Source organism: Homarus americanus, unplaced genomic scaffold (assembly GCF_018991925.1).
Source record: "Homarus americanus isolate GMGI-L3 unplaced genomic scaffold, GMGI_Hamer_2.0 scaffold40565, whole genome shotgun sequence".
NCBI classification, from domain to species: Eukaryota; Metazoa; Arthropoda; class Malacostraca; order Decapoda; family Nephropidae; genus Homarus; species Homarus americanus.
The window spans coordinates 104,221-123,120 of NW_024735503.1; the positions used below are offsets into that span (position 1 = coordinate 104,221).

Here is an 18,900-nt window from a genome sequence, read left to right on the forward strand (position 1 = left end):
TCCTTCATTTACTGTCACTTCCCCTAAAATGTATCTCAAAATACCATAATATTCTTCTAATAATGTTTACTTACTGCCTCGTCAGCACTAAGGATGACATTCCGTATTCTAGGTCTTGTGGTAGTTTCGTCGCTTATATGACGCTAAGAGAATGCATTTTGTTTGTATTTTAATTCATAATAATTTTGAGGCCATGTAGGACGTTATTATTATTGTTATTATTGTTATTATTATTATTATTGTTATTATTATTATTATTATTATTATTATTATTGTACTGTTTCGTTGACGTGTCATTATTTATACTGGTCTTCGTTTCACTTTAGAAGCCTTCATCACGACCTCTTCCTCGTTCCTCACATACACACACAACGAGAAAGTTTTCCCCCGTCGCTGTTCACGATTGTAAAATAATGAGAGCTTTTTCATGTCCTCCAGTCTTACACGACCCTTAGTTCGTGGCCAGTGTCCGCAGGCGAGGCCACGCTCATAATTGTAAACGGAAGTAGGAGGGAGAGAGAGAAAACTGGGCCCGTAAGGAAAATATTAGGGGTAACTCTCATATATCTGACCGTGCCGCTTGAGTACCTCATTTAATACTCTGTTGGGATCCTGGAATGAGAAAATGGTCTCCTTAGTAGTTTTTCTCGTCGCCATCGTATTGTTTCCCCATTTTAGAGCCTCGATGACAGGCGGAAGTGCTATTGTGGCCGATCACTCGCAGTTTTATTGTCGGATTGGTATATTCAACCACCTCTTTGTCATGTCATTGATTCTCGGTAACCGCTGTAGTTCATGTCTTTGTTTGTATCTCCACTAAACACTTACATATCTCTTTACTAACAGCTTGGTGACTCGGCGCTCAAATAAATTACCTGAGCATTTTTTCACACTTGAGACATTAATAGCGTTAGTGACTCAGAGAGGACGAGACTAGATGTCACCTTCACTCGTCTGTGGTCTGAAGAGGTGGAATATATCGTTAAGTATTTGAAAAAAAAAATATTGCGGTAAAGAAAAGGAAATAAATTTGGATCAAGTGAAGATTAACCCCTCCAGATTATTTCCCCTGAAGTTTAACTACATTAAAACTAACTTAACCTAACATAGAATAACATAAACCAAACCTAACATAGAATAACATAAACCAAACCTAACCCAACTTAACCTAACTAAGCTCACATAACGGGTTGCATGAACGTGTTTAATCATCATTTTAAAATAAATTGAGTAAATTAATCTTAAAATGATTCCCCGCCAAAAAAAAAAAAATCATAAATGTCTAAAACCGACGTTCCCGATCTTCTTTTGTTATATTTTTTTATGATGTATAATTTAATCTTCAGTTATATTGCTTTTAATAATTTTAAATACGTTTACGGTTCGCGGGATTTGATAGACTTTCCTACTTATGATTTTAACACGAAATTCCAAGCACTTTGTCTATCTCTATTTCTATCTGTCAATTCTACCTTTCTATCTATATTTCTACTTGTAATCAATCCCTCTATCTATCTTGCTGTCTTTTTAATATATATCTTATCTATTTTCTAACTGTCAAATTTATCCAAGTATCTTTTAAATATACCCGTCTGTCTGTCTAATCAATCCATCTATCTAACAAATATATCCATCTATCTGTCAAATATATCCGTCTATCTGTCTATTATCTCTATCTGTCGAATCAATTTCTCTATCTCTATCTCTAGCATATAGATGAACATTGACAGGTAAAACTTATATAGAAAATGAGTTCCGTTCTCTCTCCGTGTAAGACCTTGGTCGGGAGGGAGCTGACGATTCCTGGGTTGGTATTGACGGAAAATTGACGATACGTGTTGTGGATCAGGAGTTGCCTGTACGTGTTGTGGATCAGGAGTTGCCTGTACGTGTTGTGGATCAGGAGTTGCCTGTACGTGTTGTGGATCAGGAGTTGCCTGTACGTGTTGTGGATCAGGAGTTGCCTGTACGTGTTGTGGATCAGGAGTTGCCTGTACGTGTTGTGGATCAGGAGTTGCCTGTACGTGTTGTGGATCAGGAGTTGCCTGTACGTGTTGTGGATCCAGAAGTTGCCTGTACGTGTTGTGGATCAGAAGTTGCCTGTACGTGGTGTGGATCAGGAGTTGCCTGTACGTGTTGTGGATCAGGAGTTGCCTGTACGTGTTGTGGATCAGGAGTTGCCTGTACGTGTTGTGGATCAGGAGTTGCCTGTACGTGTTGTGGATCAGGAGTTGCCTGTAAGTGTTGTGGGTCAGGAGTTTTCTAAAAAGTTATTGATAAAGGTTCAGCTAAAACGTTAGTCAATAGCTGAATCAGTGTTGTTGAAGGTCAGCTAAGAGTTTGATCAATAGCTGATTCCCTGTTTTTGAAGGTCAGCTAAGAGTTTGATCAATAGCGGACTTCGTGTTGTTGAAGGTCAGCTAATAGCTCATGTCCATAGCTGTGTCAATGTCTTAGGTCAGCTAAAAACCTATTGAGAAGCTATGTGAAAGCTGTCTACACCTAGAGAGAGTTGGTGTTGTGTGTTGCAGGTTGAATGAATACACTCTGTTCCTAGTTCTTGTTTAGCGGGTCACCTCATATACCTGTGTAGACTTTGTGACACTTGACTCCTGCTGTTCTGCTGTACCCTGTCTGCTGTACCCTGTCTGCTGTACTCTTTCCGCTGTACTCTACACACCTTGGCACATCACAGCATCGTATTTCTTCACTCATAAGATGTTGCTGTAAAACCAAAATATCACAGACGAAGGAATTTATCTAAGAAACTAATTCGTAAATAATAATAATAATAATAATAATAATAATAATAATAATTATAATAATAATAATAATAATAATAATAATTGCTGATATTAGTCGTAGAATAAAAAAATATATATGATAATACCAATAATGTGATGATAATTTAATAATGAAAATAAGAAGAAAGAAAAAATAAGAAAAAACATTGATAAAGAAGAAGAACTAGACGAAAATGCGTTAATAATCGGCGGTGTTAGTTTGAATAAGTAATAATGATAATAAAGAATGTAATAAAATGAAAATCGTAGGAAATAAGATTAATTCACTTTTTACGACAACGTGGTAAAAGATTCCTTAGTTGATAAAGGTTAATTATCTCACCTGGGTTTCCCGTTACCTGAGTTAACTTTTAATTAGCTTTAGTTTATGTTGAAAGGAAAATTACGTCGATGGCTGGGCGTGCATGTGTTAAACCCCTTTAATTTTAATGTTATTCTATTTTCTGTTAGTAAATGTTGTCAGGTCGGCTGGGAAATATTTTTTCATTGTATCAGACCACAACCGCACTGTAAATAAACTCGATCTCTTTGTAAATACTGTACTGCCATTGTTGTGCGCCACCAACTTGCATGTTTCAACACAAAGACACGAGTCCATCTTTTTTTTTTTCTTTAATCTGATTGCCTGTTCGCGTAAATTAAACTTAAGAGCGGAATGATTAAAAATTGAAGAGCGAAAGAGTTGGGAATTTTAGAACTGCAACAAAAACCATTTAATGGGATTACGAACTTAATTTAAATTATGAGTAGAAATTCGCACGACTAATATTTATCGTAAGTGAAGGCGTAAGATTAACTGATTAACGTAACCCAAAGCGTAAAAATGAGCATCCGAATAATGTCATCATAACCTGACCTTTAACTAAGCGAACCAGTTAGAGGCACGAAATTAAAATATACACAATTAATTTTAACCTAATGATTATGTGCGTTGGTTCTGTCCTGTGTTCAGTATATATATTTAAGTTAGGATTAAATAATACATAGTAACATAATGCATAGTTTATACATCACACCATACATAAATTATACACACATTACCATACCTAAATTATAAATATCATCATACATATCCAACAAACAAGGATATACAGTACACATGATGATATATAAGCATACATATACATAATTATATAACCAGTCTATATGGTTTATTGGTTGGTTTATTGGTTGGTTTATTGGTTGGTTTATTGGTTGGTTTATTGGTTGGTTTATTGGTTGGTTTATTTTTTGGTTTATTGGTTGGTTTATTGGTTGGTTTATTTTTTGGTTTATTGGTTGGTTTATTGGTTGGTTTATTTTTTGGTTTATTGGTTGGTTTATTGGTTGGTTTATTAAATAATGGTGTTTTCTCTTTCTCTCCTCCCAGACCTACAGCTGGCGGCAGAGCTAGGCAAGACCCTGCTCGAGAGGAACCGGGAGTTGGAGGCTAACATCAAGCACCAGCACGCTATCATCGAGGACCAGCTTCAAGAGATAGAGGTATGGTGATGGGAAGGTGACACTTGAGGTATGGTGATGGGAAGGTGACACTTGAGGTATGGTGATGGGAAGGTGACACTTGAGGTATGGTGATGGGAAGGTGACACTTGAGGTATGGTAATAGGAAGGTGACACTTGAGGTATGGTAATAGGAAGGTGACACTTGAGGTATGGTGATGGGAAGGTGACACTTGAGGTATGGTAATAGGAAGGTGACACTTGAGGTATGGTAATAGGAAGGTGACACTTGAGGTATGGTAATAAGAAGGTGACACTTGAGGTGTGGTAATAGGAAGGTGACACTTGAGGTATGGTGATGGGAAGGTGACACTTGAGGTGTGGTAATAGGAAGGTGACACTTGAGGTATGGTAATAGGAAGGTGACACTTGAGGTATGATCAGAATATTATTATTATTATTATTATTATTATTATTATTATTATTATTATTTCGTAACGAGAATAAGTCACTGACACGTGTGTATGTGTCTGCCATACACCTGTCGACCTCTGGGGAGTGACCTAACCTAACCTTGGAATTGAGTACGTCATAGTTTGTGGTATGGGTCAATGACCGCGTCCTCACCTCAGAATTTATTTGTTTTTGTTAGTCTATTATTTTTTATTATTATTTTAATAACGAGAAGCATTTTAGGAAGTGTGTGTGTGTGTGTGTGTGTGTGTGTGTGTGTGTGTGTGTGTCAGGTCTCATTCTGACATCTCTGTATAAAAAAAAAATTTACTAACTTCAATGAATCCGGTTTTAGATTTGTTTATGTTACAAAACGCCTCTTAACTGGGTCAGGTAAAGCTACATCACAAACTAGGAGGTCAAATGGCGTCAGAATTACACCTGAGATTGTCGTAAATTTACACTTTCTCGTATCAGCTGTTATGTGCCCCCCCAACTACCGGTGAATCATTAGGGGATTTTAATGACCCACGATGTTCACACTACCACCACGAGGAAAATATATATTAATCATTAACTTTGATATTATCCCTTCCCCCTCCTCTTCCCCCTTCCCTCCCTCTCCCTCTTCCTTCTTTTCCCCTTCCCCTTTTCCCTCATCCTATCCGCTCCCTCTTCTTTCCCTCCTCTTCCCTCTCCCCTTCCCCCCCTCCCAGTTTATTTCACTTGACTATTAAACACTTTAACCTTACCTGGGGGGGGAGGGGGTAAGTTAGGTATAGGTTATGTTAAGGTTAAGGATGGTTAATATTATAAGTGAAAGAACCTTGGGGATAATCTACAGGTGAGCCAATTAGAAGGACAGGTACGGTAACACAGGTAGTAATATTAATGAACCCAAGAAATACTTTTTTCTCCATGTAAGGTTGAAAGTATAGTATATAATTCCTAAAAGTTGGTGAGAGTGATGATAACGGCAGTGACTTGACCCAGATTGAGTGAGAAATGTACATGAAAACACACACACACACACACACACACACACACTAATGAACCCCGTGGTGTGTGTGTGTGTGTGTGTGTGTGTGTGTGTGTGTGTGTGTAGGAGGGTTGAGGTCACACGTTTTAATATCCCGTCTTTTTTTTGTTACTTAACAGTGGGCAAGTGACCCCCTTTCTCTTACCTGTACTATGTGTGTGAACCGGAAACTACTTCATTAAGAACCAAAGCAACAGTGCGTATCAAACGTACGTGTGTGTGTGTGTGTGTGTGTGTGTGTGTGTGTGTGTGTGTGTGTGTGTGTGTGTGTGTGTGTGTGTGTGTGTGTGTGTGTGTGTGTGTGTGTGTGTGTGTGTGTGTGTGTGTGTGTGTGTGTGTGTGTGTGTGTGTGTGTGTGTGTGTGTGTGTCTGTCTGTCATCATCTAGTACCGTTCTCTAAGACAACCATATAGCTGTGGGGGGTCATTTTCGTCCAGCCGTCCTTCGTCAGCCGTCCTCCGTCCAGCCGTCCTTCGTCCATCCGTCCTTCGTCCATCCTTCCTTGACACTTCCTTATTTACTTGAAAACTTTGTATTGAAATCTAACCAAACTGTTCTGCCACTAAGACCTAAATTCTGTCCAAATGGTGATGAATTCCCACCATACTGTATATGAGGGAATTGTGGCGTTGTGAACAAAGAGACATATTGATGCACTGAAGAATGGGGAGAGGAGAAGAGAGGAGAGGAGATGGGGTTAATTGCATGGAAGAGACGAATTATAGATAAGGAGATATGGAAAGAAATGAGATAATGCCAGAAGGAGGAAAGGATGAATGAGAGGGGGAGAAAGAGAGAGGGGGGAACATAAAATAGCGAGGAGAAAGAAAATGAGGCATAATCACATAGGAGGTAGAGGAAGAAAGGTCATCAGAGCCTTGGGTTGTGTTGTTTACAGGAGGAGGCCCTGAAGGTAAACACGGCGACGGACTGGTCTTGTGTGGAGAGGACCGCCAGACCCACACACCTTCACTAAGACCACATTTCAAACCTCCGGGAAATACATGGCAGTCACCCGAAAGACAACTACATATTTCAGGTCTTATTTCATAACTTCAGTGGACTTTACTGAAGGGTTTTTAGGGTTAAGGTTTTGGAATATATAAAAGTACATTCTTGTAGCTTAGGGGCGTGGTGTTAGTAGTGTGTTTCATGGGCGTGGTGCTAGGAACGTGGTGCCAAGGGCGTGGTTTTAGGGGCGTGATGCTAGGAACGTGGTACCAAGGGCATGGTTTCTGGGGCGTGGCGTTAGGGGCGTGTTGTTAGGGTGGTGTGTGTGCGTGTGCCGTCGTGGGATGGGAAGGTAACAGGCGTGTAGAACAGCGAGGGACAAATGGTTGTAGATTTAACTATAAGTGAAGAATCTGGTTGGTGGTTGTAGAAGTGTTTGTGACTAGTAGTGGTTGATGGTTGTATAGATGGTGATGACTGATGGTGGTTGATGGTTGTATAGGTGGTGATGACTGGTGGTGGTGGTGAAGGATGGTTGTAGAGATGTTAGTGACTGGTGGTGGAGTGTCACTGTCACTGCTGCGTCACTGCCCACAGTACCTTTAGCCTAATTCACGTCACTGTGAAGCGAGTCAACTCACAGCCGGATGTTTGGTGTGTATGTGTACGCGCCTTCCACCTGACTACTTAACGATGACTCTACACTAATGTTAGTATATATGTGTTTAGGAGGTGGAGGAGGGGAAGAAGATGTGTGTTGAATAAAATGACAGAACGTGACTGAAGGGAAAAGAGAAATTCCCCAACTCCATTTACGGGGACGGGGGGGTGGGGGAGGAAATAACAGAGTACAGGACACGGGTTGGTCCTCATCACGGGAAGGAGTGGTGAGTCGTGAGGTACCAGTGGTTGACCTTCTTCTGGGAGACTTTAGAACAAGGTCAATATATTCCCTCAATCAGCCAAGTAGATCAGGTTGGATCATGGGAACTTTTTGGGGTTTTTTACTCTTTAAGTACATGGTGTTGACAGTGGGTCTTTCATCGTGGTAACAATAAAACACTTCAGCAAGACTCGGTGTGATTATATTTCTGAAAGTTAATATCAGTTACGTTACTCGGGAATACAAGGCCCTGAGATAAGGTTGTATGTGGCTTTATGAACGACTTTACGACCAAGTGACATTTCCTTAAGCGTGTCGCCATAAAGTAAACGTTCCATAGCTAAAAAAAAAAAAGCGTTCGTTGGGATCGTTCTCTTCCCTTGTATGGCAACGCTGCGTCAATCTCTAAGCTGTCCATCTTGATTAGTTTAAGTTTTCTGTCTCCGTTTTCTGTCTCGCTGCCTGAGGTCCATGCTCTCTTAGAAATGCATGGGAAACTAATGTATCCTAACGCTACATCTTATACAGTCATACATCTATAATTACATATGTAAATTCATGTATATACAAAGTGTACATTTAGATCCACACACAACTACACCTTTGGCTTCATACACAAAAAACACATGCATAATAAATTAAATTATTTCACATGGACTCAATATATTGTAACTTCATGCACTAAAAATTGCACTGTACTTATATTATACACTCAAGACTGCATCTGTAATGTCATGCACCCATAACTGCACCTGTAATATCAACGCATAGGAAACTACGCCATTAAGTTTATTGAATTACCCCACCCCCCAAGAGCCGACATTACCCTACACAATGGCGGAATAACTGTTGTTGTGATTACGTCGTGTAATTCCCCTGTTGTACTAGCGGGGAGGAGGAGGGGGTGGAAAATAATGCGTGTTGACCCCTGTTGTTTCGTAACGTGGCGTGAGGTATGCGCGAGAGAGGGGTGTCAGGGGTCGAGCAGGAAGTATGTGATAAGGGCTTCATCATCCACCTGACTCACTGTCATCGTGGGATACAGACCTAAAGAGAGAAATATCCCAGGTTATCGCCACACTGTATACGAGGAATATCAATGAGGAATTACCGACTAGACTAAAGGGAGTTAACTTGATTAATTTATTTTGTGTAAATATTGACTTACAGGCTATAAGTCAAGTCATAGCCTGGTTGATGAAGTCGTCACACTGATTGTTTGGTGGCAGATTGAGCTGTGAGGGCAGGAGTAGGAGCAACCCAGGAGTCTTTTGTCGTAAAAAAAAAATCTCTGGTGCACCTCATCACCCAATCAGCGAGCGTGACATATCTCCGGAAGTCAGCCGTTTTCTGTAATTGATGAAGAATGAATTATCCGAAACCGCTTTCTGGAAAGACTTATAGTGAGTGAATCACTAATTAGCTCGTGGTTTCACTCCTCCATCAACAATAGCGTTGGAGGCGTACCTAACAATTTCAATTAATTGCCTTTTGTTGCCTCCTTGTTCCTCGCGTGTAATTAGAATTTCGAAATGATCTTTTAAAGAGTTACTTGGTTACAGTTCACACTTACGTAAGCTGTTTAGTTCTCAAACATTCGAAGGAGGTAAAATGTACTGCGCTTCTCTTACTACTTCTGTTCCTCCATCTGCCTCTGTGAACTGGTCGAGACTCAATTATAACCTAACCTGACCTAATCTAATCCAACGGAAGTTTCCACGTTCCAACTCGTCAGTCCGTCCGTCCATTTCGTACTGTGTTGAGGTCACTTTCTCTCCGCTGCCGCCTCGCCTCCACTGCACCTCATTCACACCTACACAATTAACCCACAAGGTGAAAATTTTAGGCTAATGACGTACCACTGAAGCCAATTATACCATTTAGACAATTGCTATACATGCTGCTAACCCCCCCCTCCCACGCCCCCCCTCCCACGCCCCCCTCCCTCCTTAACCTGAAGTACTTGGAGGTGTCTAGTGGTAAAGGGGGAAGGGGTTGTCATTGTGAGGTGTTGTCAGCTAGCTCTTCAACGCCGCTGGGCCACTGATTGCTTTGTTTACATCGAACTGTTCGTGGATGGCGGACACGGATTCATGTGGCGGTATCTTGGAACGGACACAGATCTCCTTGAGTCACCACCAACTCTTTTTTTAATTATATTTAGTTTAATTCATTAGTTCCACCAATTGTCAGCTTACTGGGCAGTCGATCGGTCGGTTCTTCTTCGTTACGACCCTCAGTGTTTAGTGTTAGTGCAGGAACAAACCGGAGTACTGGGAGGAAACCTTGTGATATTCGGTACACTGGATAACAACACGTCTTTAATTATATTTTCCTTTTGCTCCTTAATTGTTTGTTGGTCTTTTAATTAAACTTTTAAACCACGAATAACCATTAGGTACCGTGGAAATGATCAATCTTCGTGTGTGAAATTAGTTGAATGTGGGTGGAAAGACAACCGCTTAAAGAGCAGCACTAGATTGGTATTTAACCTCGAAATCCAGCGTATCTTTGTCGTTCTTAATGGCTACCAGTAAATAGTTTTCCCTCTAAAGAGTATACAACTAATATATTTTTAGTTATTAATTTGCTTGGTACTTCTCCAGTGCTGTTCATTTTTTTTGCTTTGTTTTTGGCCAGTGTTCATTAGTGTGTTCGTGGTATCTCCTGCGAGTCTACCCCTCCCTTCCCCCTCCCCCTCCCCTACATTCCCGCTAGTGGTGGTGGAGGGGGGGAGGTAGACCCTACACCCTCTACCTCGCCCTCCACCACCACTACACCCTCTACCTCGCCCTCCACCACCACTACACCCTCTACCTCGCCCTCCACCACCACTACACCCCTCTACCTCGCCCTCCACCACCACTACACCCTCTACCTCGCCCTCACCACCACTACACCCTCTACCTCGCCCTCCACCACCACTACACCCTCTACCTCGCCCTCCACCACCACCCCTCTACCTCGCCCTCACCACCACCTACACCACCACTCTACCTCGCCCTCCCACCACCACCACCCTCTACCTCGCCCTCCACTACCCCCTCTACCTCGCCCTCCACCACCACTACACCCCTCTACCTCGCCCTCCACCGCCCTCACCCCTCTACCTCGCCCTCCCACCACCACTACACCCTCTACCTCGCCCTCCACCACCCACTACACCCCTCTACCTCGCCCTCCACCACCACTACACCCTCTACCTCGCCCTCCACCACCACTACACCCCTCTACCTCGCCCTCCACCACCACCTACACCCTACACCCTCTACCTCGCCCTCCACCACCACTACACCCTCTACCTCGCCCTCCACCACTACACCTCTACCTCGCCCTCCCACCACCACTACCCCTCTACCTCGCCCTCCCACCCACCACTACACCCTCTACCTCGCCCTCCCCACCACCACTACACCCTCTCTACCTCGCCCTCCCCACCACTACACCCCTCTACCTCGCCTCCACCACCACTACACCCTCTACCTCACCCTCCACCACCACACCCTCCCCTCGCCCTCCACCACCACACCCTCTACCTCGCCCTCCCACCACCACTACAACCACTACACATTTAGGTCAAATTCCATCACTTCTCATGTAGCAATTTATTCACGTCTGTATTATTTTGAGGTCTGGTCTACCCACCCCCCTCTTCCTCCCCCCCTCTTCCTCCCCCTTCCTCCCTTGTCTCCCTCTCTTATCCCTCCATCCTCCCCACTTGTTGAATCATACCAGTATTTCCTCCTTCTCTCCCCTATTCACCTTTTGCTCCTCATCTCTGCCTTCTCTTCCTATCTCCCTCAGGCTTCATCTCTTCATTTTCTATCTCTTCCACTCTTTATCTCTTCCATATTTTAGGTCTTCCACACACTATATCTCCTCCTCCTCCATCCGTGACCACTCCAGGAGCGGACCAGAGCGGAAATCCCGGGGGAGTGACCTGATATTAACAACATCAACACAGGTGTCACGTAGCTCTGCCCCCCTTTCCCTCCCTCCACCTCCATTCCCCATCTCTACCTCCCCACCCCCATTCCCCTCCCTTCACCCTATCCCTCCCAACCCAGTGTGCGTTAGCGACCAGCTGCCCGTGTAGGAATGTTCTAAAGTTAAAACTCTCACACGCTCAAAAAATACTCCAGTGGTGTTTCTTAACAGTAGTGTTTCTCACCTACTGCCCCAAGCTTATTTCATTAACGCTACCTGGTGGGGGGTTAGGGTAGGTTAGGTTGAGTTAGGTTAAGTTATCGTTAGACTACAGAGATAGGTTAAAGCATCTTAACTTGCACTCCCTCGAGAGACGTAAAGTGAGGGGCGATAAGATAGAGGTGTATAAATGGAAGTCAGGGCTAAACAAAGGGGACATACAAAGGTACTCAAACTATCCAACCAGGAGCGAACTCGTAACAATGGTTTTAAATTAGACAAATTTAGATTTAGGCTAGAGACAGGTAAATATTGGTTTGGAAATAGAGTAGTGGATGAGTGGAACAAGTTACCAAACATCATCATTAACTCGAATACGCTGGATAGCTTCAAACATAGGTTGGATGGATATATGAGTGATAGGGGTTGGGTGTAAACGGGACTGCCCAGTATGGACCAATTGGCCCGCTGCAGTTTCCTCCATTCTTATGTTCTTATGTTAACATTAGGTTAAGGTGGTTTGTAATAAGTTAGTTGCCGGGGGAATCTTCAGGTGATCCATTGCTATCGTTTTGTTGTGGGGTTTTGAAGCGAAGTATTGTTGAGTAAGTTGTTTCAGTATTTATTTTTTCCAACACACTTCATGAGAGTTTTTGAGTCTACGACACTCGGGCAGCCCCAAGCACGGGCGTTTGGTCTCACACACGTACGCGGGTGGAAAGAACGCCCTCTTGAATGAACATACGACTCTCTCTCGCTGTCCACAAGTGACACTTCTGGCGAGTGACATATAGTCCCTCAAGTCTTCTTATTACTGTCGTGTTTCACCGTCGTGTTTATTCAAATGGTCTTTTATATATACAGTATATATATATATATATATATATATATATATATATATATATATATATATATATATATATATATATATATATATATATATACACACACACACACAAAGAGTCAGTGTGGCTGGCTGTGCACTCGACAGCCGTGGGACCAGACAATACTCCGAGATATGAGCCCGAGACCAGGTTTTAGAGTAATCGTTATTGTTCATCCTAACTGAGAATGAGAACATTTGGAAGTGGTGTGATCTCAACGCAGCATTTCATTGTTATTTTTGCCAATGTTTTTTGTAGCCTGTGAGTCAGAGGTGTTATAACAACTTAGTGGTAGTAGGTGACGCACTGTAGCCTGGGGTGAGGAGAACTAGACTCAGCGGTCACCTATCTACACCACCTGTCACCTGGTCAGCTGACGGTGGATGAAGGGTGTTAAGTGACTGAGGTGTGAACCTGAGCCCTAAAACGGTCTATTTACACCACCTGTCACCTCAACAGCTGATGATGATCATAGGTGACCGCAGTGACGTCACAAGGTAGCGCCAGCGAGGTGTTTGGCCATAAATAGTGTGGATCATTATGACAATAATTACTACTAGTGTTACACCGCCACCACCATACTGTGTGTGTGTGTGTGTTATGGTACACGTACACATACCTGTGGTGGGGCTGAAGACGACCACTTGCCCAGCTCATATTCTCGTAATGCTTGAAAGTCATTGTCGTTCTCGTTCTTGTGACTCCAAATTCGCTCACAATCTTCTCCCTCATATTCTCACAACGACTCATATTGTTCGTGAGCCTCTGTCGTGTTGACACAGTCTCATCATGATGAAATTAGTCCTTTCAGCGAGAGACGTTATTCAGAAGAGATTCACACAAGAGACAAACAGACAGACACATACCATCCTGTCATAAAGTGTACAGATGATCGCTTTATATACCCCTCATACATCTGATACTGTAGAGGCGTTGAGGAATTACTCTATAAATGTGCGCGGTACACTATTGAATTAAGAAGATATGTGGTACAGAATTGGGTTTTAAGGTGAATGGTACAGTTGCGGAAATGTGTTCCTATCCCCCCTGTGGTAACCCGTGTCTCCAAACGGCCAACCTATATGACCTATAGCAAGCCTTTCCACCAATCACGTCCGTCGTTACACGACCAATACCCATTCATTCATAAACAGTGATACTACTGCTGCGACGGTGACGTTTGGAGACACTGGTTACCACAGGGGGTGTAGGAACACATCTCCGCAACTAAAAGAGGATTGGATTATACAGGTGCGTAGTACACGATTGGCTTCCAGTGATGTCAATGATAGGATTATGGAGATGTACGGTACAGGAAGATTGGATTATACAGGAGTACGATACAATATTGGGCTATAAAGGTGTACAGGTATGAATTATGGATGTGTAATTCACACACACCTAACATCGTGCTATCTCTTGCTTCTCCATTCGCTTCCTTCCATTTACCCTCCCGCCTGGCCCCAGTGACTTGTAGGGCCCGTAACCGCTATGGCCGGTGTCAGTCTGGGAATTACAATTGCGACCTGACCATACCAGGTGACGCCTCGGCGCATGTTTAACTGAGAGTGTGACAGATGTCAGCTGGAAACTCCTGATTTACGAATGTGGGAAAAGGGGGGGGGGGAGGGGGTAGTTTCGAGTTTTGTGGCTGAACTGTTCATACTGTATATGGCATATCTCGGGATAATACCGTATGAATAAATAATTAGATTTTTTGGGGGGAGCATTTCCTTAGTCTACCTTCCCTGAACTGAGTGATTATTTTTCATGCTTGAGGACTTATTTTTTCAAGTGTATTCTAGCCAGCCACTTCATGTTCACTCGTTAGTTAACTCGTTAAGCAATAATCTATTAATTAAAATGCTGTAATATCTCCATTAGCTGGAATCCCTCTTAGCCAGAACTCTCCAATTTCCGGAGTTGAAATATGCTCAGAATTTTCCAGAAAATTCCGGGCTTGGGAATGAATTTTCCGAGGGGGGGCATTTTCTGGAAAATTTCCGGGGATGCAGGATTTTTTCCAGATTTGAGAGGTTAAATGATTCGTCATTCTGGAGAATTTCTGTACCCCTCAAAATTTGGGGGATGGGGGATTTTTCTGGTGAAAGAACCTCATTACTCACCAATTTTTTCTGGTAATGGAGATATCATTGTACCGTTTTATTTGTCCTATTTTTGCATTATTACATTTCTCACTTTCAATGTGCACCAAATGCCCTTTATTCGGTATTTTCAGCTATTTTTCATTCCTGAGTATTGGAGTTCTCACACGTCTCCTATTGTCCACAGTACCTGAGCAAGCAGACGGCTGCCCTGAGGGAGGTGAATGACTCGAGGCTTCGCATCTATGAGCAGCTGGAGATCTCCATACAGGAACTGGAGAAGAACAACCAGAGGCTCTCTGCTGAAGGCGCCTCAGATAAACGCAAAATAAAGAGGTGAATAAAGCAACTAGATAATGAGATTAAACTCCAGTTTCTTTACTATTGTTTGGCATCTGTGCTGCTTACGAAAATTAAGAATGATAAGTACTTAATTGCTAAATGTAAATGTTTGTTGTTTTGTGTTCTATAAAGTGAGAATATCAGAGTATACAAAGTATTAATGTGTTTAGTCCGTCAGTAGCAACAAACTTTTATCTAGCCTGGAACAAAACACTAGTGTCAGTCCATAAGCTTTGATGAAACTACAATCATCTGGATTATCACAATTTCACAAATGAACTACACCCCACCATGATAGTTGAAGGCCATAGATCATATTTGGCAACAGGTGTATAGTATTGGGGTAAATTTTCACAGGTGGACTCTCAGAGAGTTTAAGGTATGTACAGTATGTACCGTAGTTAGTATGACTGTATCCCATGTTGAATTTATAAGGACACTTTTTATTCCATGTTTTCTCTGAAGTTCATGCTGGCAGTTATATTTTTATGGAGTACAGTATATGTTTAAGAAGATATGTAGATAAGTACCGTAGGTACTGTACAGTAAATAAGTATTTATTCGGTAAAATTTCCATACAAGTTTTAACTGAATCGGCAAGTATGTAGAGAATGCAGGTATTCAGTGTACAGCTGCAGAAATATGTTCCTACGCCCCTGTGGTAACTCGAGTCTCAAAATGGCCAACATATATGACCTATAGCAAACTATCCACCAATCACATCTGTCATGAACACTACCAATACCCATTCATTCATAAATAATGATACTACTGCTGCGACACATGCCATTTGGAGACACGAGTTACCACAGGGGATGTAGGAACACATTTCTGCAACTGTACCATAAACAGTGGAGCTATGCAGGTGTAAAAATGATGCACAATACATACATTTATAATAGCCCAAGCTAATTTCCCGCAATCTTCACAGTTTGTGCGGTAACTTAGAGTCTCTGGAGGGCCGCTGTGATGAGTTGCAGAAGAACCTGGAGGAGGCACGTGCAGGGGCACAGCAGCAGCGGGGCAGGAACAAGCGACGCTCCATCATCCTTGAGGAACAAAGTATCCGTCGTTCCCACTCGTGCGAGAATACCATACCGGTGAGGAGACATAAAGACCTGATGTGTACTAAACTAGAGGACTTATTATACATGTTTAGATTATCATATTTCATGTAAAGGAAATTATTATTAGGATCATATGCCTTTGTAAGTAAAGTGCACTATATTTAATAGTAATTCTGACACAGTAAGTGGTTTACAGAGTATGATATTAAAATACTGTAGTACATTACTGTACAGTACTTTTGTTTTTATATAGAAACTGGTTGAAAGCCAGATGCAAATGACAGGTACAGTACACACCATAATACTGTACAGTACAGTATAAGTACAGGTGCTCCTCTACTTAAGAACGTTCAACTTACAAACTTTCAGAGATACAAACATCATCACTGAGGGGGGCTACCTGCCAGAACAGGTGTTTAATGTGGATGAGACTGGATTATTTTGAAGAAAATTCCAGATAGAACAAACATTACCTAAGAGGAGAAGAATGAGCTAGGTCTTAAGGCTGTATTAAAGGGTATAGCTGTACTAAATATCCATAATCTTTTCATTTTTTACAATATATGTTTAGTATCTACAAGAGTAAAGTTGGACTTACAAACAATTAGACTTACAAACAAGCCTCAGGAACATAACGCGTTCGTAAGTAGAGGAGCTCCTGTACAGTACTGTTGTAAGGTAAAATGTGTGATGGTTCACCACCTACTGGCTGACAGGATGCTCTTTCGCCTTTATTTAAGTATATTTTTTTAATTATGGATCAGTGCTCATTGATACAGTGCCATATAAACAATTATGCCCTCATCTCGTATACACTTTTAAGTTACTACAACATACCCCAGAATTTACTCACCAACACCTCGTGGCATCTCATCAGAATGTGTATAGAGAAAAATTTACTTGTGGATTCAGGAAAATTTGTTCTTGTTTTGTACTTTGCAATATGTTGTTAGGAAAGTGGACTGTTACGAGTTCAGTACAGTAGTGTGTATTTTTGTAAGGTACAGTAGTTTAATTACTAGATCACATAATTTGGTTGCATCCCTGTAGAAATATTATTACCTGCCACTAGGGATAAATTATATTCCCGTGATAAGACTCTCTTCTTTGGGACGTCTTTCTTCCCATAAATGAAGCAGAGTGAAGAGGAACAGGAATAAATTTGTATTGTTTATTATCACTACTGGTACTTCTCTTCCATTTTTTCTCTTCCATTTTTGTGTTGGATGGATCAGAGGCTAAAGAAACATCAAGAAAGTGGGAGGTAGTTGGGGAGAAATGTGTAAGACAAGTGTAGAAACAACAAGTACATATACAGAATCCCACATACACTTCCACACATCCTTAACATGCATGTATAATATAGGTACAGTATGTATAACAAATCCTTAACATCTTAATTTATCTACAACAATTTCATAATATACAAGTAATTAATTTTATTTATAAACATGTTCATTGTTTGTGCTATAATAACTACTGCAAAGGTATTATGATATTAAACTGCAATATAATAACACACAACACGACAGTTTAGTTAACACAATAAAGAAAGTTATTTCGTCCATGGGTAAGGATAGTGCCAAGTGTTTACCAAATGGAGTACAGTATGTTGGTGATGCATACCATAACTATCAACCAATGGCATGATATATAAAATATATCCCCTTACTGTGTACCCTCTCATGGTTACTGAGGTGCTGTTATATGAGTCTCATGATGTAACGACAGGGCTGCATGTGTTGAAAATGCTGCATACTGGGTATTTATTATGTCGTCGGTTTTGGTCACTACTCTCTTCATCTGTTGTATGTCTGAAAATGTTTTATGAATCATTTTATAAGTATGTGTTGCATTTTGCCTTCTAGTGTTCAATATACAGACGATGCCCCAGGTCTTCTAGTAATTAAATTGAAATCATAATTTTTTAACTTTAATAGAAAAATAAATCTTTGGCCACATTATGGAAGGGGAACGCCATACCAACCAGCACATGTTACCACTGATCGAGACAAAAGGGGGAAGCTGGAGTACCTGGAGAAAACCTAGTGTTTGGTAGAGTAACACGGGACAAAAGCCTATATTTTTGTTTCTCAAGGTCAGTAGACTCTTGGTGGGAATATATATACAGTACCATACTGTTTTTGTGAACTTTGTAGTGTTTTAAAGGATCACATGAATAACACCCTTCTCACATCTGACCCGGGGATTGAAACATTGGTTCATTGGGGAGAGACGAGTGCATTACCATTGTTCCACCAATATATCTCCGTGCAGGATCAAGAAAGAAAAACAGCAGCATGAGAGAATTACTTACATTACCGGTAACTAAATCTCTGCATTAATTTGGATCCCACTCAGGAGAAGAAATTTGCCTTGTGCTCACTATATAATCTTTGCAGTACAGTCAATCAATTTTATTTGTTCCTGTATCCAAAAACATTTAAGATTAGTTCTTAACCATCACTATATCTTAACTGCCAAACTGCTGATGTGTAGTGACTTCAGTAAAGTGGCTGCCACCTGTGAGTACCAAACAGAAAGAAAATGTGAATTTATGGAGAAAGAGGCTTGCTTTGAGCTATATAGAGCCAGGAAGATAGATGTAAAGGAACGTGAAACTAAAAAGATAGAAATAAATTGAGACAGTAAAAGACAAAGAGCTATATAGCCATCTCTGAAGCATTAGTGTGGAGTTTGAGACAAAATCAGACTACCAAGTGGTACTGGATTGCTGAAGCTGTGAAAGAACGACACCTGAAATAAGAGAAAAGTACTGTATATTC

The 18,900-nt window shown here is 41.5% G+C and overlaps 1 protein-coding gene across 4 annotated transcripts in view; it reads left to right on the forward strand.

The window, feature by feature from the left end:
- LOC121871159 overlaps positions 1–18,900 on the forward strand; it is a 119,258-nt gene that overhangs the window by 88,248 nt on the left and 12,110 nt on the right. For all 4 annotated transcript variants that reach the window (XM_042373303.1, XM_042373306.1, XM_042373304.1 and 1 more), the window contains 3 exons: positions 4,174–4,286; positions 14,893–15,041; positions 15,979–16,147. In XM_042373303.1, coding sequence (XP_042229237.1) covers positions 4,174–4,286; positions 14,893–15,041; positions 15,979–16,147 — 431 coding nt within the window. The remainder of the gene's footprint in view (positions 1–4,173; positions 4,287–14,892; positions 15,042–15,978; positions 16,148–18,900) is intronic.